General features: G+C 38.0%; 1 protein-coding gene and 1 non-coding gene across 2 annotated transcripts in view; one reads left to right on the forward strand and one right to left on the reverse strand.

Annotated features, from left to right (window-relative positions):
* The window catches only part of F8 (coagulation factor VIII), a 122,386-nt gene that overhangs the window by 22,225 nt on the left and 72,407 nt on the right, over window positions 1-27,754 (forward strand). The window contains exons 5-12 of the mRNA XM_089903927.1: window positions 2,307-2,375; window positions 5,076-5,177; window positions 7,013-7,234; window positions 7,969-8,224; window positions 8,520-8,691; window positions 18,333-18,426; window positions 21,996-22,210; window positions 23,777-23,927. Coding sequence (XP_089760053.1) covers window positions 2,307-2,375; window positions 5,076-5,177; window positions 7,013-7,234; window positions 7,969-8,224; window positions 8,520-8,691; window positions 18,333-18,426; window positions 21,996-22,210; window positions 23,777-23,927 — 1,281 coding nt within the window. The remainder of the gene's footprint in view (window positions 1-2,306; window positions 2,376-5,075; window positions 5,178-7,012; window positions 7,235-7,968; window positions 8,225-8,519; window positions 8,692-18,332; window positions 18,427-21,995; window positions 22,211-23,776; window positions 23,928-27,754) is intronic.
* LOC115802458 (small nucleolar RNA SNORA25) lies at window positions 3,159-3,286 on the reverse strand. Its single transcript, XR_004022931.1, has one exon. It is a non-coding gene; the product is annotated as a small nucleolar RNA SNORA25 (small nucleolar RNA).

Genomic DNA, 27,754 nt, shown 5'->3' on the forward strand with positions numbered 1-27,754 from the left:
CTCCAATGTTCATTGCAGCACTATTTACAACAGCCAAGATATGGAAGCAACCTAAGTGTCCATCAACAGATGAATGGATAAAGAAGATGTGGGGAATATTACTCAGCCATGAAAAAGAATGAAATCTTGCCATTTGTGACAACATGGATGGACCAGGGGGCATTATCCTAAGTGAAATAAGTCAGAGGGAGAAAGAAGATACTGTATGATTTCACTTATATATGGAATCTAAAAAACAAAATAAATGAGGGACTTCCCTGGTGGTCCAGTGGTTAAGAATCCATGCTCCCAATGCAGTGAGCATGGGTTCAATCCTGGGTTGGGGAATTAAGATCCCACATGCTGCACAGCATGGCCAAATAATAATAATAATAATAACAAAACAGAAACAAATTCATAGATAAAGAGAACAAACAGGTGGTTACCAGAGGGGAGAGAGGTGGAGGGATGAGTGAAATAGATGAGGGAGACTAAGAGGTACAAACCTCCAGTTACAAAATAAATTTGTCACAGGGATGAAATGTACAGCATGGGGAATATAGTCAATAACACTGTAATAACTTTGTATGGTGACAGATGGCAACTAGACTTATTGTGGTGATCTCTTGTATAGAAACATAGAATCACTATGTTGTGGACTTGGACTATATGTATAATGACATGTGTCCATTATATTAGTATCATACAGTATCATATATGTCATATAGTATCATATATCATATAGTATGATATATATGTCATATATAGTATCATATCACTGCCCTAAAAATCCTCTGTGCCCTGCCTATTCATCCTTCCCTCTCCTACCCTCTGGCAACCACTGTTCTTTAAATTGTCTCCATAGTTTTGCCCTTTCCGTATGTAGCCTTTTCATATTGGCTTCTTCCACTTAGTAACATGCATTTAAGGTTCCTCCATGTTTTTCATGGCTTGATAGCTTGTTTCTTTTTAGTGCTGAATAATATTCTGTTGTCTGAATGGACCAGTTTATTTATCCATTCACCTACTGAAAGACATCAATTTCACTACTTGATAATTTAAAAAATATATAATAAAAAAATTAAAATCTTTTCAGACAGCTTTACCTGTATTTTAAATTTGTATGGGTGAGTTAGTTTCTTCGTCCAATTTAACTTTTACTTTCCAAGCATTAAGTGTACAAGAGAGGACTTCTCTGGTGGCACAGTGGTTAAGAATCCACCTGCCAATGCAAGGGACACGGGTTCGAGCCCTGGTCCGAGAAGATCCCACATGCCGCGGAGCAACTAAGTCCATGGGCCACAACTACTGAGCCTGCACTCTAGAGCCCACGAGCCACAACTACTGAGCCTGTGTGCCACAACTTCTGAAGCCCACATGCCTAGAGCCCACGCTCCACAACAAGAGAAGCCACCACAGTGAGAAGCCCGTGCACTGCAACAAAGAGTAGCACCCGCTCGCTGCAACTAGAGAAAGCTGGTGCACATCAATGAAGACCCAATGCAGGCAAAAATAAATTAATTAATTTAAAAAAAAGAGTACAAGAGAGGAAATAACATTATAAACAAAAATCTTCCTACTCAAAATAAACCTGCAAAGAAAACTTCCCAATCAAGTGAAAGAGTATGCTAAGAAAGCTAACAAATTCAACAGTTAAAGCATGAAGCAAGCTTATTGGTAACATTGATAACTTTAAATATTGATATACATGGTGTTCATTTAAAGTGTGAGTATGTGTTTAATATAGACAGTAGTTATTTTGCTCATAACTTTTTTTTTTTTTTTTTTTGTGGTACGCGGGCCTCTCACTGCTGTGGTCTCTCCTGTCGTGGAGCACAGGCTCCGGACGTGCAGGCTCAGTGGCCATGGCTCACGGGCCCAGCCGCTCCACGGCATGTGGGATCCTCCCGGACCGGGGCACGAACCCGCGTCCCCTGCATCGGCAGGCGGACTCTCAACCACTGCGCCACCAGGGAAGCCCTCTTTTTCTGTTTTATGTTTGTTCTGAATATATACATATATATGAAATATGGTTATATGAACTTGTAGTTTGTATGTCTTTTTAATTTCTTTTTTAGTAATTAATTTTTAGTGTATTTTATAAAAGTAAGGGTCTGCAACAAATCTGAAATTTTTTAAAAAGTCCTTTACCCCGAATAATTTTAGAATTACTGGCATAGGAGATGTGACACCAAGGAAATAATGTTATGGTAAAGTTAATAAGAGACCAAGAGACAAAGCAGTTGATGAAGTAATGTATCCTCGTAGTGTCATTTTCCTATGAGAGGATTTTCTATAGAAGATAAGTGCTCTCACTTCTTTTTCAGGGAGTCTGACCAAAGAAAGGACACAGACCTTGCACGAATTTGTACTACTTTTTGCTGTATTTGATGAAGGTTAGTGAGCTGCAGTCTGAATCTTGGTCTCCTGAAAGAAATGAAATATATTAATTTAATGTGGTACTTGAGCATGAGGGCTGTTAATGTCCAAAGGAAGTGATTACGGAAAGATCATAAACGACATTATCATTCAGGAATGATGCAGACAGGGATGAAAATGAATTCCAAGGAAAAAATGCAAGCTGAGTTCCACTGGCAGCTATGAAGTAAGAAGATAGGGTAGCTGGGTAACCTTGTCCCTCTTATTAAATCCATCAACAAAGACTTTTTGCTTTACTTTCTCTTTTTTTTTTTCTCTTTTTTTTTCCTGTTTGAAGCAAAGGAAAGTTTCATTCTTTGTGCAAAGAACAGAGAAGTGCGAGCTTGGACTCTAGAGCAAACGCCCTTCCGACAGGCCGTAGGCGGGGCTACTTTATAGGGACGAGGGAAGGGGCGGAGCTCTCCCGGCAGGCGCAGCTGCAGACGCAGTGCGTGCACAGCGTCTCTGCACACGGCCTGCTACGGCTGTCTGGGCTTGAGTGTCGTGGTCAGCTTCTGCTCCCAGCAGCGGAGCTGACGTGTCAAACCAGGAGGTGACGTGTCAAACCAGGAGATCTGGTGTCAAACCTGGCTGACGTGTCAAACCAGGAGGTCTGGTCTGAAGGGCTAGGGGCAAGGCCTGTACCCGCGACGTTTCATGTATGTAATTTTGTTTTGTTTGGTTGTTTGTTAGTTTTGGTTAAACGTGGGAGACATTTATTTACTTTCCCACATCGCCAATCATGGATACGAGTGGCTAAGGTTTCTATCTCCTCAGGAAAACACAGCCCAATTGAGTGACTATCACATCCTTTGGAGAATTTCAGTCTTTGGTCACAGCATTTAAGAGCTCCTGGTTTTGGTCCCACAAGCCCTTTTTGAAGTGACTTATTGCTTTACTTTCTAAATGCCCCCTGTTATCTTTTAAAGAAATTTTTACTAAAAATCATATATATTTAAGGTGTACATCATGATGATTTTAGATAAATAGATACAGATAGAGAAATGATTACTACAGTCAAACTAACATATCTCCTCACAGAGTTATTTCTTGTGTGTGGTGAGAGCACCCGAAATCTACTCCCTTAGCATATTTCCAGTGTTCAATGTAGTATGATTAACTATAGTCATCACGCTGCACATTAGATCCCCAGAACCTGTTCATCTTAAAACCGAAAGCTTGTACCATTTGACCAACATTTCCCCATTTCCCCAGACCCTGGCAGCCCCCCTTGTGTTCTATGAGTATACTTTTTCTTATCTTCATCTCTTACTTTTAAGTAACTTGGGCAAGTTACTTAACCCCTCTGTGTCTCAGTTTTATCCAGTTGAAAAGTGAAATAATAAGTACTATTTCATAGGATGGTTGTAAGGATTAAGCGGGTGATTTCTTCCTCGTCGCCATCATGATCACCTTCTGAAGTGAGACCCCCCCCATCGTCTCTCTCCTGACTAGTCTCCTTGTCTTTTTGTGCCCCCTGACACTTCATTATTACTATAGCAGCCAAAGGGAGCCTACCAAAATGTGAATCTGATCTTGTCACCCCAGCCCTTAAAATCCTTCAATTTTACATCAAGGCAAAATGTAAACGTCTTAACACACTGATACATGACCTAGTCTTTGACGACCTGTCTAGCCTCATTGTGCTTCTCTTCCTGCCTCACCGTTCATCACCGTTCAAGTTGCAGCCACACCGAACACATTTTGTGTAACACCCAAAACACGCCATGCTTTTTCTTGTATCTGGACCTTTGCTTATGCTGTTTCTTCTGCCTGGAAAGCCTGTCTTCAGCTTCACACCAAGTTTCTCCTCCTTCTGGTCCAGGTTAGTTGCCTCTTTATATATTTCCACAGCACCTTGAGCTTCCTCCTTATGACACTAAATCATCATTGCTGGCTTTATTTAATATTTATCTTCTTTGACCTCGTAGTCCTTTCTCTTCAGGCAAAGTGAGGTTCCTTCTCCTCTCTGCTCCCATAATATCCTGTTCTTATCTCTCTTACATCACTCTTCACTCTGTATTATAATTGTCTGCTTCTCTGTCTATTCGAGCTAAATTGTAAGCGCCTAGAAGGTAGAGGCTGTGTCTTCTTTGTCATCAGTGCCTAGTGCTCAGTAGTGTTCAGTAAATATGTTTAACTGAATGAACAAATGAGTGGATCAAGGGATAAATGAACTTAATGAGAGTTCCCCAAAGGCTGGGTGCCTCAGAAAGTTTCAGTCCTTTGCACAAGGAGCTGCTAATAATAATATTTATAGTGCCTTTAACTCTTGTTAATTTCAGGGACGAGGTTGGAAAGCTTTCGGGTTCTTGGGCTTTCATTATTGCAAACTGGATGAAGCAGTTAGGACAGGGACAGGTACTGGCAGCCTTTTCCTAGGATGCTTTTCATGTGCCTCCTTTTAAATACGTGAGCTAATGAATAGAATGAAATCATCATGGTGCAAATTAACCGATATTCTCCCTTCCACTAGTTATCATCTGTCATTATTCCTTTCCAAGTAGTGTCATGGATAAATATAGGGAGAGAGCATTACTTTGAGCGAGAAATATCTGCCTTTTGGTAACTGTCTTCTCCCTTTTTCTTACTGACTTTGAGGGCAAATCATCTGTGCCTACTGTGCTGACATGAGACAGACACTTAGCTGGCCCTCTATTCGCATCCTCTCTCAACAGGGAAAAGTTGGCACTCAGGAAAAAATGAGTCCTTGACACAGGCTGTGGATCCTGCATCTGCAATGCACACAATCAATGGCTATATAAACAGGTCTCTGCCAGGTATGTACAGCCTGCTCAAGAATCCTCAAAAGCTTCTGCATTCACCACAGAGCTCTCTTCTCCAGTTCTCCTCAGTTATCTGAAAATTAAGGTTTCTTTTGTTTAAATGTAAATGGGCATCCAAGGATGAACAGATATTTAAGGAAAGCCTGAAACACGAAGACAATATGCAAAGATAAAGAAAAGTAGTATGCCTTGCCTTATCATCCCTTCCATCTGGATGTTCCTGAGTTACATCCTTTTATAATAAATATAATAAACAGGTTTCTAGTAAGTAAAAAAAATGTAATAATAGGATTATATGAAAAAGAAACAATCAAAACAAGAATATGCTCACAAAATTAGGAATATGATTGCCAAAATACAAACTTAATAGAAAGTGGTATAAAGCAAACCTCCCAGAAAGCAAAACAAAAAGAGATTGAGAAAGCAAATCTCCCAGAAAGCAAAAGAAAAAGAGATTTTTAAAATCAAAGAAATGATAGAATGAAGTGTTAAAAAAAAGAAAAGAGTTGAGTCTTTATATAAAAATTTCCCAGCAGGATAAATAAAAAAGTATCCCCACACAAAATTAGGTTTGTGGAATTTCAAAGAACAAAGAGAAGATATATAAGCTTCCCCTGGGAGAAACAGGTCACATACAAAGGCATGAGAATTAGACTGGCAATATAATAAACCAATACCTTAAAAGTTCTAAAGGAAAAGTTATTTTCAACCTAGAATTCATAGCCAAACTATAACTGAACTTTGGGGGAAGAATAAAGACATTTTCAGAAATGGTAGCCCTTAGAAGCCACTGAATATGTGCTACAATAAAACTAGAGAGTAAACCAAGAAAGAGGGAGTTGGAAAATTCAGACACCCAAGAAAATAATGAAGGACGAGGAAGGATATTTTCTTAACTCTTTTCTATATTTTTCAAGAATTCTATAATTAATATGCATGATTTCAGAATTAGAAAAGAAATTAACTTTCAAAACATGCAAGTCCCTGCTCTCACATATCAAGTTAATTAACCTCTCTGGGCATCAGTTTCCTCGCCTCTAAGTGAGGGATGATAACTATAGTTTCTACATTCGTAGGGTTATTGGGAGTTAAAACTTGTAAAATACTTTGGACAGTGCTTGATGTTACACGAGTGCTCAGTAAACATTACTGTTATTAATTATATTGCCATCATTAGCGTTAGATTGGATGTGAGAAGTGAGAGTGGGGACAAGAATAACTCTCACTTGCATAATTGAATTCAGGATGGTACCATTCACTGAAATCAAGAAGTCTGGAATAAGATGAGGTGATAAAGATTGAAAATTTGGTTTTGTACCTGTGGGTTTTATGAGATATCCAGGTGAAGATATTGAGAAGGTATCAGTCTGGAGTTAATACCATGAGAATGAATGATATTATTCAGGGAGAAAATTTGATTAACGAGAGAATAAGGCCTAGGGATGAGCCCTGGGGTGGTCCATCATTTAATGGATGGGTAAAGAAGGAGCAGTCACAAAATGAGACAGAAGAAGGAGCAGTCTAAGCCTTAGGGGAACAAAACTCTGTTGAAACAGAGGCCAGGGGAGGAGAGAATTTCAAGAAGAAATGAATGGTCAACAGATGCAGATGAAGACTGAAAAATACCCATTGGATTTAGCATCAAGATAGTCATTGATGACTTTGGCAAGAGCTGTTAGTTTGACAGTACCCCAGTGTCCTTGGAAAGTTTGGTTCCAAGTCAAGATAATAAAATTTGTAAGGACAATTTGTTCATCCTATCCTAGAAAGTGTTTTCCATTTCCAATTCTCTACTTCTTGCTTACAGCTGTGTTATTCTTACTTTACAGGTCTGATTGGATGTCATAAGAAATCAGTCTATTGGCATGTGATTGGGATGGGCACCACCCCTGAAGTGCACTCAGTTTTCCTTGAAGGGCACACATTTCTTGTGAGGAACCATCGCCAGGCTTCTTTGGAGATCTCACCAATAACATTCCTTACTGCTCAGACACTCCTGATGGACCTTGGCCAGTTTCTACTGTTTTGTCATATCTCTTCCCACCAACATGGTAATATCTGTGGATCTTAAAAATAAGTATTATAAATATCCAGCTCTTCTTTTAATAGAATTTACTGTCCACTGTCCAGTATAGGATTATGTTAGTTAGACCTCAAACTGAGATTCCCTAGTTGCCAGTTTTCAGAGCAAATAGTTCACCTTGAGTATAAGAGGGCTTGATTATTAGTAGTACTTGTGAATGTACTGGTGAATCTACCTGTGATATAGGGAGGGGAAAATGAGGTGGCAAGAGTGAGGAGGACAGTGTATCATTGTTTTCCCAGCCTGATCACATTAAATAGGCTTCAGTACTATGGAGAGAGGGATTTTGGGTCATAGCTGAAGAGATGTTTTATGAGAAATTTAGGGAAAAGGAAAAAAGTGCACTGTCTAGGTTGTAATCATAAGGGCTCCAGGATATCAGTAGTGATGCCCAGAGCATTATATAGCAAATACAAATGGATATTCTGAGCAAATGAGTGAGTCTTGAAAAAGGGGTAAATCATATATTGGAGGAGAGTCAGGCAGAAGGGAAATGGTGAGTGCAAAGACCACAGGAAGAAACCAGAAAGTACCAGATAATGGGGAAGGTAATACATATAGGACAATGGCAAGAAAGGATATTGGTGTGGAGAAGGGAACACTTAAGAGAAGGCCTTGAAGGCCTAACAAGAAAGAACAAAGTCATAAGAGTTAAGGCAAGAAAGTCTCATTGGAACCTGACATTCGTTTGTCTGACTCCAGATGGTATGGAAGCTTATGTCACAGTAGATAGCTGCCCAGAAGAACCCCGCAAATGGATGAAGAGTAATGAAGAAGAAGATTATGATGATTTTTATGACTCTGACATGGATGTGGTCAGATTTGATGGTGACAGCGCTCCTCCCTTTATCCAAATCCGCTCAGTTGCGAAGAAGCATCCTAAAACCTGGGTCCACTACATTGCTGCTGAAGAGGACGACTGGGACTATGCTCCCTCAGTCCTTACCTCCAATGACAGGCAAGTACCTTTTGACTCTTGGTGCTATCTCTTCCCCATAATCAAAAATTCTTCCCAGTTATTCAAAACAACAAATCCTTAAGCCATGTTTAAGGTTAGGTACAGGTATAGAATCAAGTGGCAAGGGCATTAATATGTTTGGTAAATTAACATAGCTAAACATCAGGGACGCTTATATTTTTCTCACTCCTTTCCTTGATTAAATCATATGAGCTATTTTAGAGTGGATTTTAGCAACCTGTCCTTTACCTAGAATTCTCCATTCCAACCTCTCATCTTTTTGTGTCTCACACAGAAGTTATAAAAGTCTGTATTTGAACAATGGTCCTCAGCGGATTGGTAGGAAGTACAAAAAAGTCCGATTTATAGCTTACACAGATGAAACATTTAAGACTCGTGAAGCTATTCAGTATGAATCAGGAATCCTGGGACCTTTACTTTATGGAGAAGTTGGAGACACACTTTTGGTAAGTTGAGGAAAAGATATAAGGTTGGGTAAGAAGACAAAGTCTGGAGGGTTTTGAGTTTTTTAAACCTTCATAATTCAGCCTTGTCTCCAATGGGCAGGATCTTTTAAAAATTATAAATGTTACGCAAATGTGGATTATAAATTTGTTTTAAAATATTATAGAACAAAATATTTAATGCCACCCATTAAACCTGACACTCATTTGAAATATTGCTTAGACTTTCATACATATCCTTCTACAACTTTTAGAAGGATTTTACATTTGACTTGTAAGGAAAAGAACAAGAAGAATATGTGACAGAGAGTAGATATAGCCCACAAAGCCTAGAGCATTTACTATCTGTCCCTTTCCAGAAAATGTTTCCTGACCCTTGATATAGCATATTAACAATACTTATGCTTCAAATAACAGTGGCTTTAAAAAATAGGGAGTTATGTTTTCACAATCAATTTAGAGATAGATAGATGGCATGTCAACCGTAAAAAAATGCACAACCTGAAAGTTGAGAGTTACGTTTTATTTGGCGGACATTCTTAGGACTTCAAGCCCAGGAGACAGCGTCTCAAGTAACCCTGAGAGAACTGCTCCAAGGATGCAAGGGGGGAGCCAGGGTATATAGGAGTTTTGCAACAAATGGCAGGTAGTAGGAACAAAAGATTACTGTTAATTAAAGAAAACCAGGTATCCCGAGTTAAGGAATTTAGTACTTTTCTATGTATGGGAAGATGCAAGAGTCTGGGCTTATTGGAATCATTCCTTTGAACTGCACCTCAGCTATCTGGGGCCAGTATCCTGTGCTTTCTCATCCTGCGTTTCCTTAAGCTGCACCATTGGGTGTGGCCGCAGTCTGATGACTGCTAGACAGCCAGGCATTCTTTGTTTCCTCTCCTGAGTTACCTCAGGGCTCACTGATGGCTGCGACATCCTTTGTTTACTGATATGGCAGGCAGGTTCTTAACATGGCTATATTTTGCTTATATATTTGTAAAAGGTTTTATGCATTATAAATATTAACACATTGTTATTTGTCTTTCAGATATTTTTCTCAGTCTGTCACTTGTACTTTAACTCCTTTGTGATGTCTTTTGTCCTATAAAAATTTTCAGTCTTTATGTAGTCAAGATCTTTTCTCAATCTTTAAATTTATATTTTTCTGGATGTTTTTCATTTATGTTTTCGGCCTAGGAACATCTTCACTACCTCTAAGAGATTATAAATATGGTCTACTATATTTTATTCTTTTACATTTACAGTTTTATTTTTACAATAAGCGTTTTAATTGCTCTGGAAGTTACTTTTGGGTATAGAGCATCGTGTCAAATAGGGAGTTCCCCAAGTGACAGCCAATTGGTCCAATCAATCCTTTCTTCACTAATTTTAAAATGCCTTTTTTATTGTATACTAAAATGATAAAATCTGTTCTGTTTAACTGATCTGTTACCACACTGTTTTAATGACTGCAACCTTGTGATATGTTTTGATATTTGTAGGGCATGTCTACCTTCATTTTACTTCTTTAAAATTTTAATTAACTATTAATGTACAGTTTTTCTTCATGAATTTTATTTACCTATTTTTGAATTAGCCAGTATAAATAACTCAAAAGGCAAAAAAGATTATGCAAGAAAAAGCAAGCTTTCCTTCCTCCCAGACTTCCAGTCCCATAGTCTGACCAGCTATCGTTGCTCTCAGTTTTTTATATTCCCTTTCAGAAACAGTATATACATATACAAGTGTATGTGCACATATTTCACACAAAATTAGAAGCACTATGTAGATTTTAACAATATATCTTGGATATAATTTCATATCAATATATGTAGGTCTACCTCATTCTTTCATGTTTGTAAGTTATGCTCTTATATATGCTGAATCCTATAAGGCTTTTCTGTTAATGTGAGAACTTGAGGACTATTTTTTACTTTTTATACGGAAATTATCAAACATACCCAGAAGTAGAAAGAATAGTAAAATAAACTTCTTTGAACCCATCACTCAGCTTCAACAGTTATCAACAAATGGCTAATCTCATTTTGTCTATAAACCAACTAGGCCTAACAGACATCTACAGACCAGGCCACCCAACTCCAATAGAATACATATTCTTCTCAAATGCACAAGAAACATTCTCCAGGATAGATTATACATTAGGCCACAAACCAAGTCTCAAAAAATTTTAAAGAAAACTATAGTTCAAAATTCCTTGTGAATATAGATGCAAAAATCCTCCACGTTATTAAGCCAGATCTAGCAACATTTTAAAAAGATCATATACTATAATCAAGTGAGATTTATCTCAGGAATGTAGGGATGGTTCAACATGAAAATTAATGCAATACAACATATTACTTGAATAAAGGACAAAAGCACATGATCATGTAATATGTGAAGAAAAAGGGCTTGACAAAATCCATTACCCATTCGTGATAGAAAAAACTCAATGAACTAGCAGCACAATGCAAGGTCCTTAACTTGATGAAGAACATCTAAGAAAAACTTATAATACGCTGAAAGACTAAATATTTTCCCCCTGAGATTAGGAACAAGTTAAGATGTCCACTCTTGGCGGGGCGGGGGCAGGGGCGGCAGCTCCAGGGACGCCGAGGCCCCACTCGACCCATCACGCCGTTGCTGCCCAGACGCCGTGGCCCCCCGTCCACCCTGCTGCACCTGCGGAGACTCAGCAAAGTGCTGGGTGGGCACGGGGCGGTCTCCACGTCCTCGAATCTACCCTTTCAGTTGTTTTCTTGACGTGACCTTAAGTCACCCAGAACTAACTGGGACGCCCGGTCCAGCAGTCGAAGGGGAACCGGAGGGTCTCTGCCTGACCGAAATGGTAACCTGGCAGCAGGGGAAGCTGGCGAGAGGTTCTAGAAGTTGCCTGAGAACTTTGTGCCATCGGCAGCTCCTGCCTAAAATCGTCGGGAGCTGCTAAAATCGTCTTTAGGAAGGCTGGCAGCCAAGTTTGACACCCCAGCGTTCCATACAAGGATAGACGGTGACTTGGGAGGTAATTTCCACATCCTGCTATTTGTGTTCAGGGTCGAGGCTTATGGACGACACGAAGGGAAGACAAGGGAAGGACGGTGGATGCGAACACGTCCACGGAAGCATCGCCCCAGCTCTGAACTGGGTCGGCCTACTGTTGGCATCGCAGCAAAGGGTCAAGGCCAGGCCAGGCCTGCAGAGGGTGCCTCCTAACTTCACTGTTGACCCCAAGTGCAGACTGCCCTACAAACGAGTTAGAAAGGATGATTTGGGTTCCTAGTCATTAAAAGTTTTTTGAGGTTTCTGTTTAAAATTTTAAAAGAGATTTAGAAACACTAGGCATATTTTGGAGGGAAAGCAGATGAAAGAAAAGCGTTTTCCTTCTGCGTATAAAAACCTAAATATAAAGGTATGGCTTATACTAGGTGGGCATTCCCACCTACAAGGGTCAAATTCAGAATAAATTGAAGAGTGTTTGAAAATCAACTCAATCAATGCCAAGTATGGAGGATGCAAAAACGAACTGGACAATGTCTTTTTTCATAAGAAGTTTACAATTTAGTAAGGAAAAAAGAGAACAGGACTTGTGGAGAGAACATATTTCAAGAAGAGTGAAGGCGATATGTAGTCTGGTTTGGCAAGAAAATAATGCTGCTGTAGAAGGGCGTGGTGAGTGATAAGCTCAATGGATGCGGTTAAAGATGTTGTGAAAGGCCCTACATACTCAGCTGGTTTTGAACACAATTGAACAGATGAGGAACCTTTGATAAAATATAGGAGTGTGGACTTCCCTGGTGGTGCAGTGGTTAAGAATCCGCCTGCCAATGCAGGGGACACGGGTTTGAGCCCTGGTCCAGGAAGATCCCACATGCCACGGAGCAACTAAGCCCATGCGCCACAACTACTGAGCCTACATGCGGCAACTACTGAAGCCCGTGTGCCTAGAGCCCGTGCTCTGCAACAAGAGAAGCCACCACAATGAGAAGCCCATGCACCGCAACGAAGAGTAGCCCCCACTCGCCGCAACTAGAGAAAGCCCAGGCACAGCAATGAAGACCCAACGCAGCCCAAAATAAATTAATTAATAACTTAAGAAAAATAAGAAATAACAGATAAGTTATGCCAAGGTCCATAGAATATCATCTACCTGGACCGAAATCTGTCCACACATCTTAAAAAAAAAACCATGAGGTGTACAAGGAGTACAAATAAAGTTACACATGATTCATACAATACTAGGAAATGGAGGGTACCACAAACATCAAATTACCAGAAAATTGGTAAGTAGCAAACTCCAGCAAGAGCAACCTTCCTCCACTGCTGCAAGACTCTAGACTGATACTGGAGTTAGAAGAAAAGGCTTCTATTTTATTTTTGTATTGCAATATAGTTGATATACAATATTATGTTAGTTTTAGCTGTGCTACATAGTTATTTGATATTTGCATACATTATGAAATGTTCACCACAGTAAGTCTAGTAACCATCTGTCTCCATACAGATTTATTGCAATATTATTACTTAGGCTGTATATGACATCTCCATGGCATATTTCTTATTTAAGTGGAGGTTTGTACCTCTTAACCCCCTTCACCTATTTTGCCCTTCCACCACCCTCCCCTCTGACAACCATTGGCTTGTTTTCTGTATCTGTTGAGTATGTTTTGTTTGTTTTGTATTTTAGATTCAACATACAAGTGAGATCATACAGTAGAAAAAAAGGATGTCCACTCTTGTTACTTTTATTTAATACTGAACTGGAAGCCAATGCAATAAGGCAAAAAAAAAAAGGAATTAGAGGCATTTGGATTGGAAAGAAAGAAATAATACTGTCTTTATTTGCTGATGATATGATCTTTTATGCAGAAAATCCTAAGGCATCTACTAAAAAGTTATTAGAACTAATAAACAAGTACAGCAAATTTGCAAGATTCAAGATCAATACTAAAAAATAAGTTGTATTTCTATACACTTCAATGAAAAATCTGCAAATTAAATTAAGAAAACAGTTTCATTCATGATAACATAAAAAAAGAATGAAATAACTTGGGAAAAATGTAACAAAAAAGGTGCAACACTTGTACAGTGAAAACAACTAATTGTTACTGAGATAATTTTTTAAATATCTAAATAAATGGAAAAACATATATTTATGGATTGGAAGAGTCACTTACTGTTAAGACTCTTCCAAATTTGTCTATAGATACAAATTGAATCCCTATCAAAATCCCAACTGCGTTTTTTGCAGAAATTGACAAGCTGATCCTAAAATACAGATGGAATTGCATAGGACCCTTAATAAACAAATGAATCTTGGGGGAAAACAAACAACAAAGTTTGAGGACTCACACATCAATTTCAAAAATTACCACAAACTATAGTAATCATGACAGTGTGGTACTGGCATAAGGATAGATATATAGATCAATGGAAAACAATTGAGAGTCCAGAAATAAACCTACATATCTATGAACACTTGACTTATTTTTTTAATTGAAGTATAGTTGATTTACAGTATTGTGTTAGTTTCAAGTGTACAGCATGGTGATTCTGTATTTTTGCAGATTATACTCCATTATAGGTTATTATAAATATTGGGTATAATTCCCTGTGCTATGCAGTATATCCTTGTTGCTTATCTATTTTATGTATAGTAGTTTGTATCTGTTAATCCCATACTCCTAATTTGACACCCCCCCATTTTCCCTTTGGTAACTATAGGTTCGTTTTCTATGTCTGTTTGTCTGTTTCTGCTTTGTAAATAAGCTCATTTGTATCATTTTTTTAGATTCCACATGTAAGTGATATCATATGAAATTAGTCTCTCTTTGACTGACTTTACTTATTATGATAATTTCTAGGTTCATGTTGCTGCAAATGGAATTATTTTGTTCTTTTTTATGGCTGAGTAGCATTCCTTTGTATGTATATACAATGTCTTCTTTATCCATTCATCTGTAGATGGACATTTAGGTTGCTTCCATGTCTTGGCTATTGTAAATAGTGCTGCTATGAACATAGGGGTACATGTATCTTTTAGAATTAGAGTTTTCATCTTTTCTGGATATATGCCTAGGAGTGGGATTGCTGGATCATATGGTAGCTCTATTTTTAGTTTTTTCAAAGGAACCTCCATACTGTTTTCCACAGTGACTGCAACAATTTATATTCCCACCAGCAGTGTAGGAGGTGAACACTTGACTTTTCACAAATGTCCTAAGACCAATCAATGGGGAAAGAATAGTATTTTTAACAAATAGTACTGGGACAACTGGATACCCACATGAAAAAGAAAGAAGTTTGACCCCTTCCTTATACCATACACAAATTGAAGGTGGATCAAAGATATAAATGTTAGAGCTAAAACTAAAACCCTTAGAAGAATATACAGGAGTAAATCTTTGTGACCTTGGATTATACAATGGTTTCTTAGATATGACATCAAAAGCAACAAGCAACAAAAGATAAAATAGATTGGACTTCATCACAATTAAAAACTTTTGTGCCTCAAAGGATACCAACCATAAAGTGAAAAGACAACCCATGGAATGGGAGAAAATAATTGCAAATCATATATCTGATGAGGGAATAGTATCCAGAATTTATAAAGGACTCTTACTCAATAATAAAAAAAACTCAATAATAAAAAGGCAAATAGGGACTTCCCTGGTGGTCCAGTGGGTAAGACTCTGTGCTCCCAAAACAGGGGGCCTGTGTTCGAACTCTGGTCGGGGAAGTAGATCCCGCATGCATGCCACAACTATGTAGTCCGCATGCCACAACTAAAGATCCCGCATGCCGCAATGAATATCCCACGTGCCGCAACTAAGACCTGGCACAGCTAAAACAAATAAATAAATAAATGTTTTAAAAATAAATTTAAAAGGCAAATAATCCAACTGAAAAATAAGCAAAGGATTTCTATAGACACTTCTTCAGGGATGATATATAAAGGAGTGACCAATAAGCACATTAAAAGATGCTGAACATTATTAGCTACTGGGGAAATGCAAATCAAAATTGCAATGAGATACCATTTCACACCCACTAAAATAGCTATAATCAACAAGGCAGATAATAACAAGCATTGGTGAGGATGCAGAGAAATTGGAAGCTTCATAAACTACTGATGGGAATGTAAAAATTTGCAGCCACTTTGGAAAACAGTTTATCCATTCCTCAGAATGTTAAAAATGGAATTACCGTGTGATCCAGCAATTTCTTCTAGGCATATACTCAAGAGAAAGGAAAACATAGGTCCACACAAAGACTTGTATGTGAATGTTCATAGCAACACTATTCATAATAGCCCCAAATTGGAAGCCATTCAAATGTTCACCAATTGGTGAATGAATAAACAAAATGTAGTGTACCCATATAATTGGAACACTAGTCAGCAATTAAAAGAAATGAACTACTCATACATGATACAACATGGATAAAACTCAAAACATTATGATAAGTTAAAGAAGTCAAGCAAAAAAGACGTATTACATGATTTAATTTATGTGAAATATCTTAAAAAGGCCAATTTATAAAGCAGAAAGCGTATTAGCAGTTCAGGACTCCAACTATGTGTGTTCCACTAAACCAGTCAGAAAGTTCCTCACCTTTGATGACCCAGCATCAGCAATCACACAGCATTTCATGGCATAATCTGAGTAAAAGCAGTCAAAGCCCACCCAGAATCAAGGAGAGGGAAACTTTGGCCTACCTCTTGTTGGGAAGAGTGTCAAAGAATTTGGGAACCATGTTTGAAAACTGCCACATAAATTGACAGCTTACTTCTCAAAAGCAACAAAGGAAGCCAGAAGACAATGAAATTATGTCTTTAATGTGTTGAAAGAAAATCACTATCAACCTAGCAAGAATTACCATTTTATTGGCAATTTATACCAATATTCAAGGAATATATAATTTTATATTAAAATTTTAAATGTAGAGTATAAGAAAAAAGTAAAGACCCACCAGTTCTTTATTAGGCTAGCATAACCTTAGTTGTAAACCTGAGCAGGACAGTATGAGAAAGGAAAATTAAAATTACAGACCAATTGCATTATAAACATGGATTCAAAAAATCCTAAACAAAAATTAATAAACCCAATGGAGCAATATATTAAAAAGATAATACATTATGACCTGGTTGATTTATCGGAGGAGTACTAGATGAATTTAACATTAGAAAATCAAATATGGTAATCCACCATATTAACACATAAAAGGGTAAAATATAATTTGAAAATCTCAATAGTTTCATACAAATATTTATCAAAATTCAACATCCATCCATAATAAAAAGTCATAGGAAATTGAGATCACAAGGGACATCCTTATCCTGATAAAGATCTGAAGAAAATCTATAGGCACCAATCATACTTGGTAGTGAAACTGAGAAATCCTTCTGTTTAAGATCAGATCAGGACAAGAAACAGTTAACAAGTATCACAACCTCTATTTAATATTTTACTAGAAATCCTAGCCAGTATTCTTAGGAGAAAAAAAGTTTTAAGATTGGAAATGAATAAACAAAACTGTTATTATTTGAAGATTAAGTAAATGAATGACAGTGGGAGCTATATTTGTCATTGTTGAAGAGGGTAATTATAAATAAACAAAAAGGAAAGGCTAGAATAAATCATGTGATACTGGATTACAGTTGGAAACATTACTATGAGTTCATGTTTGCCAAATATAGATACAGATGGATGCATACAGAAATAATTACATATGTGTGTGTATGTTTAGGTTAGTATATTTCCTAGCGCTGTCCACTGAGAAGATCTAGAAGCAATGACATCCCAGTAGCAATGAGCACACCCAGATCTTGGTTTTTAATACCATTCTCTGATGAAAGGAACCAAGGCCATTTGGAGAATCGATGATTCTAGGGCTGGGCCAGGGAAAACATAAGATGAGCCTGGAGAATCTTGTGGTTCCAGAAAGTAAGAAAGTGCTCAAAAAATAAAAGGATGGGACAATGTTAAAGAAATATAGGAGCTTCTAACAGCCAAGGTGGAAGAATATGAGCAATAAAATAAAGTATAAAATAAATATCCACTGCACCACCAGGGAAGCCCAGAAGTTGGTTTTTTATCTTCATATCATAGAACCTCAGACATAGAGCCCAGTTGATATGTTCAGAGTTCTTAATGCTGCTTCCATATTATCACTCTTCTATCCTACCTCTCTTTTAAAGCTCGTGCAATCAGACAATTCCAACTGCCACCCTTGCTTAATGCTGTAATCAGCAGTCCTCCTGGTCATGCCTGCGCATCCAGTGAAGATTTTATCACTTGAACCAGTTTCCCTTCCACTGTTGGGGAATTCAGGGCCCAAATGGTGGGAAAGGCTGAGGGGAAGCAGTGCCCTCAGCAGACATCCAAATTTCAGTTACTAATGTCAGAAGGTGCAAGGAATTCTTCCTGAAGTGATTTAAATAATTTTAAATAAATGGAAAGGAACCTTTAGTGAGAAACCTAAGTAGCTGTCTGAGCAATTTTATGAAAAGAACAAACATTTTGAGCTTTATCTAGGCTCAAAGCCCCATACTATAGATACAAGGCAGCTTTTGTTTTCTGGAGGTAGGCCACACTTTTCTTGTTGATCCTAATTGTCTTGTACCTAATCTTACATCTCATTTATACTTTCAGATTATATTTAAGAATAAAGCAAGCCGACCATATAACATCTACCCTCATGGAATCACTGATGTCAGTCCTTTGCACCCAGGGAGATTTCCAAAAGGTAAGTGTTACCTCAATTTTATAGGTCTTCCTTACCTGTAGATACAGATGAGGGCACAGCCGCAATAACAACTAAAACCATGCACATTTATCACCCCACCATCCTTATTCTCTTAAGTTTTATTTTATTTGAAAATATGTCTTTATTTTGCCTTCACTTTTGAAGGATAATTTTGCTGGACATAGAATTCTGGGTTGAGAGGGTTTCTTTTTCCTTTTAGCACATTCAAAATATTGTTTTACTATCTTCTTGCCTTTATAATAGCTAAATTCTATTCCGTCATTCTTCCCCTGTATGTCATTTTTATCTGGCTATGATTTTCTTCATATCTATCCTACTTGGGGTTCACTGATCTTCCTGTGAGTCACAATATTTGTATTTTTGTTTTTAATAGCCAGGCCTTTGTCCCCAAATGAAGTAGTAAGTTGCACTTCTACTAGTCATGTGTGAAAATATAATTTCCCACATCCTTGATAGCTAGAAGATAATAGTCTTTTAAAATCCTGCTAATCTGGTGGGTGAAAAGTGGTATTTCATTGTTGCTTTAATTTTACTTGGGGATGAATATTTATTTTATCAAAATAATACATGCTTAAAATATTGAAAGGCTGTAAGTTCCACTCCCTAGAGGCATCCATTTTTAAGCATTTCTGTTTTAGATTTTTGGTAGTTATCTCTATAGCTCTAAAAAATCATTTATATGCTACTCCTTTGTTTTTCAGCTTTAGATATTATAGGTTTATTTTGTGTTAAATGAGGATTTAGCATTGTGCTTCTTCCATTCCAGTTGTTTTAGACTTTCATCAGTGCTTTTAGTTCCTCAACTGGCTATCATTAGGATTTTAAAAAACATGCTAAATACCTACGTTTTGTATACATTAAGGTACTAACAACAGTTTCCCATTTCTTCTCCTCTATTCTTCCATTCCCCCACTGCTGCCAGCTATACCTTTACTTTTATAAAACTAAAGTTGATAACATTTACATTTTGCACTGTAATTTCAAATAACTCCTTGCTTTTTCTATATATTTATTCTAAACTTTAAAAGTCAAAAAACCAGCATTTATATTATTTTAGTATGTTTCTTATTATAAGTATATGAGTTTACTGCAGGACTAGGTGATATGCTATGATTATTCTTTTGTCTACAGTTCCAATGATTTTACTGTTAAGGTCAAATGGATTACCCTTCTTTATTCTCTACCAGTAGTTCAAAATCATGGTAAATTTTAGTTTGCTTTATATTAGGACCATGCTGATCTTGGAATTTTTGTGTTTGTAATCCTGAAAAAAGACTTTTTTTCTTTTTTTTAATATTTTGTTGCAGTGTTTTTCTTTTAAATACATTTATTTTATTTTTGGCTGCATTGGGTCTTTGTTGCTGCACGCGGGCCCCCTCTAGTTGTGGTGAGTGGGGGCTACTTCTCATTGCAGTGTCTTCTCTTGTTGCGGAGCATGGGCTCTAAGTGCACAGGCTTCAGTAGTTGTGGCTCGTGGGCTCAGTAGTTGTGGCTCGTGGGCTCAGTAGCTGTGGCTTGTGGGCTCTAGAGCGCAGGCCCAGCAGCTGCGGCGCACAGGCTTAGCTGCTCTGCGGCATGTGGGATCTTCCCGGACCAGGGCTCGAACCTGTGTCTCCCACATTGGCAGGTGGACTCCTAACCACTGCGCCACCAGGGAAGCCCCGACTTTCTTTTCTTTTATCAGGAGAAGAAATGTATGCCTTTTCACCATATCCCTTAGGTCTTCCAGCTTCTTAATCATGCTGTTTATTGGTATCTGATCCTTTTTTCTTCTAAAGATGTTCTTGTAGTTCACCAGCTTACTATTCTAATTTGGATTATATGCTTTCTAGGCCTGCTACAAAGCTGCCATCTTTGGATTTTTTTTTATTTGGACTTGTAGGCTAGTGCCATTAGTGCTCCTATCTTGTACATTTCTGGTTTTTGATTTCTTTTGTTTTTCTGGAAGTATACCTTCAATATACTTCTGAATACATTTAGTATATAGGGGGAAAACTTTATGAGTCCTTCAGTATTATATGATGTATAGATAGGCTGGTTATAAATAATTTTCAATCCACTGTTTTCTGATACTCATTGTTGCTGATGAAAATTCTAATGCTAAATTGATTTGCAGTTCCTTTATGGGAGAAGGGCAATGTAACAGAATTCTGGAGAGATATTGAATGTGTACCCTGAAATTTGGAGGCATACGCAAATACAATTCCTGGTAACTTGCTTTTTATGTGGAAAACTCTGAAGGCTTTACTGCTTATAACTAGCAGATAAGAAGAGAGGGTAAGAGTGGAGCAGTCTGCCCTTCTGCTGTTTGACCTGGCTAGGATGCATGAGTTTTCTCCGTAAAAAGTAGATACTGTTGCAAGTAGCTGGCTTGCTCTCTTTTGAAGATACCCTGCCTAAGAAGGCAGCCTGACAGGGTGAGGGATGCCAGAAATAACAACAGGCTCTTGCATGCATCACTAGACGTAAGAAGAGCTGGGGAGGGAGGAGGGCTGCGGAAGGATAACTGAAGTAAGCAACTCTCATGTATATGGTGCTGAGGTCCCGAAGGTTACTCCAAGGAAACCATACATGCACCCTAAGAAAAGACCAGCATCTCAGCACCTGCCACACAGAAAGCTTTGGTGACCAAACAGTGTAGTCAGAGAGAGAGCGCTCACACAGCAGAACCTACTAAGCAAAACTCTATTTGCCCTTTCCTCTAATACCCATCTACCCTCACTCCCTATTACGTTAACCCTGACCTATGGTTAGGGAATGGATATAGACTGGATCTTTAGGTATTAAACATACACAAAAGTGAGTTTTAATTACTAAAATCAGACAGTTCTTGTCCTGAGGACCCTTTAGCCCAAGGGCAGATTTTAATTCTTGCTTCCATTCCTCACAGAGGCCAGATACCACAAGTCTTGATACTACATGTGAGTTAAAACTTCAGTGTGTAGTATTTCAGCATCTATTCAGGCCACTCTGGCTTTGTTGTGTCTTTCTTTTTGGCACTTGGGTTTTTTTTTCTTCTTTATACATTTTCAGTTATGTATTTTAAATGTTTAAAAATATTATTATCTATTATTTCTATTAGTGGGTAGACCTGCTCATTTCATCTCAAATTAACATGCTAGCAGAAATCTCCTGAACCTTTTTTTTTTTTTTTTTTTTTTTTTGCGGTACGCAGGCCTCTCACTGTTGTGGCCTCTCCGGTTGCGGAGCACAGGCTCCGGACGCACAGGCTCAGCGGCCATGGCTCACGGGCCCAGCCGCTCTGCGGCATGTGGGATCTTCCTGGACCGGGGCACGAACCTGTGTCCCCTGCATTGGCAGGCGGACTCTCAACCACTCTGCCACCAGGGAAGCCCTCCTGAACCTATTTTTATTGTAAAAAGTTGTGTGAATCTTAAACTTATAAGAGGTGCAAATTTAGTTTTCACTTATTGAGAAACTTTATATGTACATATAAATTTGTAGAGCCATTGTAATAATGACACGATTACCAATATGTGCCTTGTTATACTTCTAATCAAGCTGTTTTGGGGTTTGGGTGTGGGTAGGTGTGAAACATTTGAAAGATATGCCCATTCTGCCAGGAGAGATATTCAAATATAAATGGACAGTGACTGTAGAAGATGGGCCAACTAAATCAGATCCTCGGTGCCTGACCCGATATTACTCAAGCTTCGTTAATCTAGAGAGAGATCTAGCTTCAGGACTCATTGGCCCTCTCCTCATCTGCTACAAAGAATCTGTAGATCAAAGAGGAAACCAGGTGAGTTCATCTCTTTCCAAGTGCTGGGTCTGAAGCTAAAATGGAATGATGATGCACATGAACTCGCAGATAGTATTTCCTATATTCTCTCAGTGTACATCCACCTATAGCCTGCAGAAAATATAGTAGTCTGCAATATTGAGCAAAAAAAGAAATGAGCTGGGTTTCTCACTGCTTTTATTGAATTTGACTTTGGTGTAATAAACTTGCCTGCTGGATGGATAGGAGAGCCTGGACCCTAGATTATTTCTATAATACTCATTCTCAGTCTAAAATTCCTCTCTCTGTAAGTGATCTTGCCCATTTTTACATGATCAATTACCACCTATTTTCAGATGACCCACAAATGTATACGATAGCTTAGACGTCTCCCCTGGACGTCTCACTGTGGGAGATTCAAAGACACCTCAAAATGAACACATGTGCAGCATCTAGCATAGTGTGCGGTATTTTAGTAGGAGTTCAGTAAATATTTGTTGAGCAAAATTCAAGGCAATATGTAAAATATTTCAGAATATGGTTAGAATTTGGACCACTTCTGCCATTTTAGAAAAAATTAAGTTAAATACTCTGAATTTAAAAAGCTTGATTCTTCACAAAAACTCATTGCTTGGCTGCAAAATAACTCATTGCCATATTGCTGAGGCTTGACTACATGTCCATTTGGTTATTTATGATATATAGGATTCCTAGTAGTCTGAAAACATTTTATGAACTTTAATGCAGGTAAAACACGTGGCACACAAACCCAGAGAGGCATCAGTTTGGCCAAGTATCTTTCCTAATTTTTCCTAATTGTAGTTTTCCATCAGTTTTTGGAAGAGGACTGAAATGTACCTATATTCTCCAATCTCCTCCCCTCAGCATTTTAATTTCTGTAGTAATAGTTTATACAAGATGAAATTTATACATATTAGTGAAGTTTATACATTAATTCTTAGCGGATTCAATTAGCAAGTGACTAACTCATAACTTCGGTTCATATACAAACAGCTCCTCCCCCACAAAAAACTTTCAACTTTGTAAACATAAAACTTAAAAGTGTTAGTGTTAGTAAACATTTTATGGTTCATCTTAGCTTTGTTATTTTACTTCTATTTTGTATTTTTAATTTTTCACAGATTGGTAGGCTTGTGGAAGGGCATTTGCTAGATGAAAGTTTAGGGAAGGCATTCACCTTACTTGATTTGACTAAATTGTTTAAGAAAGACATTGAATAATCACTTGGGTCTTTAAAGAGTGAAAAATTCTCTAATCTAAACATGGAGAGAATGAGGCTACAGACTCTACCAAAACAATCAGCCAGCATAGCCTTGGGTCCAGAAGAAACTAAGTTTAATGGGTCCAGTTACCCTCTTGCCCTGAGGACACATTTGCTCTAAACATATACTCACTGCTCCCAGGCCCTGGGACATGCCATAATAGTGACCCTAGGGAGAAATGACATTGAACCAGAGGACTGTAGATACATCATATGCATGCCATCACTTCCATCATAGACTGCTAATTTCTACCTGACAATACTAGTAGCATTTCTTTCTTCCTTTCATTCCATGTAATTAATAGATGATGTCAGACAAGAGAAATGTCATCCTGTTTTCTGTATTTGATGAGAATCAAAGCTGGTACCTCACAGAGAATATTCAGCGCTTCCTCCCCAATGCAGATGGAGTGCAGCCCCAGGATCCAGAGTTCCAAGTCTCCAACATCATGCACAGTAAGTAAAGCAGCACTTGAGTCCAGTGGGTAATGGATAAAGGGAAACTGAAGACACCAAATTGATGTGCAGTTAATTTATATGCCACATAAGAGTCATATTTCCTTAAACATTATTACATATGAACATATGCAATTTTATATAAATGCATAAATATGATCATATAATGCATATATTTTCTTTTAGAAGGCATCAAATATTCAGTGAAGTTTACTTTTAAAGGATAAATCAGACACAGTTTTCCTTTACCCAAACATACATAAGCCATCCTTAATATAAAATGTGCTCAATCAGTAAATTACACATGAAATACAAAGGGAATGCAATTTTACATATGTAAAAAAATTGCCAGCTATAACAATTTAACAGTCAAATTAATCACGACATTGTACATTTAAAAAAACCCAACATCTTTTTTTTGCAGCTTTATTGAGGTATAATTGACAAATAAAAATTGTACATATTTAAAGTGTACAACATGATCTTTTTGATATTTATTTGGCTTCCCCTTCCCTCTTATCTTCCCTCCTCCTTCCATATTATACCTTTCCACTAATCATTTTGTGTCCAGTAGCCCATGTTAAAACATATTTTTCTATGATTATATAATAATATATAAACACATATACGGGGCTTCCCTGGTGGCACAGTGGTTGAGAGTCCGCCTGCCCGTGCAGCGGACACGGGTTCGTGCCCCGGTCCGGGAAGATCCCACATGCCACGGAGCGGCTGGGCCCGTGAGCCATGGTCGCTGAGCCTGCGTGTCCGGAGTCTGTGCTCCGCAACGGGAGAGGCCACAACAGTGAGAGGCCCACACACCGCAAAAAAAAAAACAAAAATAAAACAAAAACATATACGTTGTATTAGTCTGCTAGGCTTGCCATAACAGAGTCCCAGAGACTGGGTGGCTTCAACAGTAGACATTTATTTCCTCATAAGTCTAGAGGCCAGAAGTCCGAGATCAAGGTGTCAACAGGATTGGTTTCTTCTGAGGTCCCTCTCCTTGGCTTATAGGTGGTCTTTCCTTTGTGTGTGCACATGTCTGTATACAAATTTCCTCTTATAAGGACACGAATCATATAGAATTAGGGCCCACCCTAATGACCTCATTTTAAAGAATTACCTGTCTAAAGACCCTATCTCTGAATGCAGTCACATTCTGAGGTACTAGGGGTTAGAACCTTCAACATATGAGTTTGGGTGGGAGCACATATGTGTATGTGTATATATACACACACAAGTCAGAATGGTCAAAAATTTGATTAAAAATGTCAGTCTCACTACAGAGAAATGCAAAATAGAATACCATTGCGATAACAATTAATACCTGTCAGACTGGCAAAATTATAATATAATTATTACTAGTGGGCTTGTGAGTAAAAGAGTATTAGCATACAATGCTAGTGGATAACTAGCACAGTCTTTTTGAAACCAATCTGATTGAAACCGTTAAAATTAAAAATATATGCGTTTTGCAGTTCTGGTTCTGTTTAAGATGGAATCACCCTGTCTATCCTACTGAATGATAGTTAAGGATTGTTCCATACAAAATGCATGGAGCAGCTATCTGAGAACCCTGAAAAGTAGTTGGCAGCAGGTAAATTGGGGAAGGAAACTAGAAAGATTTAAAAGCATGCAGATTGGAAGTAAAGAAATAAAACTGAATATGACATGATTATCTACATAGAAAATCTCAAGATCACCACAAAAAAGCTCCTAGAACTAATAAGTGAGTTTAGTCTGATTGCAGAATACAAAGTTGACATACCAAAGTCAGTCATATCTCTATGTAACAATAGCCAACTATTGGAAACTTAAATTACAAAAATAATACCATTTATAATAGCTCAAAAAATGAAATACTTAGGCCTAAATCTAACAAAACATGCAGGATCTGTACACTGAAAATTAGAAAACACTGATGAAAGGAATTTTAAAAGACCTAAATAAGTGGAGAGACATGCAACATTCATGGATTGGAAGACTCAATAGAGTGAAGATGTCAGCTATTCCCAAATTGATCTATAGATTTAATGCAATTCCTATTAAAATCCCAGGAGGATTTTTTTTGTTGGTAGGGAAAAGTATATTGTAAAATTTATATGGAAAGCCAAAGGCATTAGAATAGCCAAAACAATTTTGAAAAAGAAAAATGGAGTTGGAGGACTCATATTACCTGATTTTAAGACTTACTATAAAGCTACAGTAACCAAGGTAGCATTGTATTGACAAAGATGAATGACATAGAATATATAGTGCAGAAATAGACCCACACATATATGACTAATTGATTTTTGATGAAGATGGAAATGCAATTCAATGGAGAAAGAATAGTCTTTTCAACAGATAGTGTTGGAACAATTAGTCACCCATATACAAAAAGATGAACCTCAACCTAAATCTCACACTTAAAGATTAACTTAAAATGGATCATAGATCTAAATGTATAATGTAAGGGCTTCCCTGGTGGTGCAGTGGTTAAGAATCCGCCTGCCAATGCAGGGGACATGGGTTCGAGCCCTGGTCCGGGAAGATCCCACATGCTGTGGAGCAACTAAGCCCGTGCACCACAACTACTGAGTCTGCGCTCTAGAGCCCGTGAGCCACAGCTACTGAGCCCGTGTGCCACAACTACTGAAGCCCACGCACCTAGAGCCCGTGCTTCGCGACAAGAGGAGCCACCACAATGAGAAGCCCACGCACCGCAACAAAGAGTAGCCCCCACTCGCCACAACTAGAGAAAGCCCATGCACAGCAACAAAGACCCAACACAGCCATAAATAAATAAATAAGTAAATTTATATTTAAAAATATAAATGTATAATGTAAAACGACAAAAAGTTTCAAAGAAAACATAGAAGGAAATTTTCATGACCTGGAGTTAGGCAAAGGGTTCTGATAAATGACACCAAAATCAAAATTAATAGAAGGAAAAACTTGATAAATTGGATTTCATCAAATGAAAAACTTTTGCTCTACACAGGATATTGTTAAAGAGAATGAAAAGACAAGCCACAGATTGGTAGAAAATATTTGCAAATCACATATCCATATGTAAACTCTCAGACTCAGCAGTAAGAAAACAAACAGATGCCTAAAAATGTGCAAAAGATTTGAACAGACACATTACCAGAGAAGATATATGGAAGGCACATAAGCATATGAAAAAATACTCACATCATTGGCCATTAAGGAAATGCATATTAAAACCATAGTGAGATACTGCTACATGTCTATTTTAACAGCTAAAATAAAACAAAACGGACAGTATTAAATATGCTGGCAAGAGTGCAGAGCAACAGGAGCCCTCATGCATTGCTGGTGGGCATGTACAATGGTTTAGTCACTCTGGAAGACAGTTTGGCAAATGCAAATCAAAACCACAATGAAATATCACCTCACACCTGTTAGAATGCCTGTTATCAAAATCACAAAAGATTACAAGTGTTGGCAAGGATGTGCAGAATGGGAACCCTTGTATATTGTTGGTGGCTATGTAAGTTGGCACAGCCATTATGGAAAACAGTATGGAGGTTCCTCAAAAATTAAACATAGAACTACCATATGATCCAGCAATCCCACTCCTGGGTATTTACCCTAGAGAAATAAAAACTTAGGTTCACACAAAAACCTGTCCATGAATGTATACAGCAGCTCTATCCATAATTGCTAAAACTTGGAAATAATCAGAGAACCTGGAGCCAGCTCCAAACCCCTGAGCCTTGAGCCAGGGACTCTCTGCCAAGCAACCCCAGGAAGGAAAGCCATATGAATAGAGGAGAAACCCCCCAAGGATGACTCTGCCAATCAGGAGGAGCCAATGGCCA

This window comes from Delphinapterus leucas, chromosome X (assembly GCF_059928025.1).
Source record: "Delphinapterus leucas isolate spDelLeu-1000000601 "Yukka" chromosome X, BTC_Dleu_Yukka2, whole genome shotgun sequence".
Taxonomy (NCBI): Eukaryota; Metazoa; Chordata; class Mammalia; order Artiodactyla; family Monodontidae; genus Delphinapterus; species Delphinapterus leucas.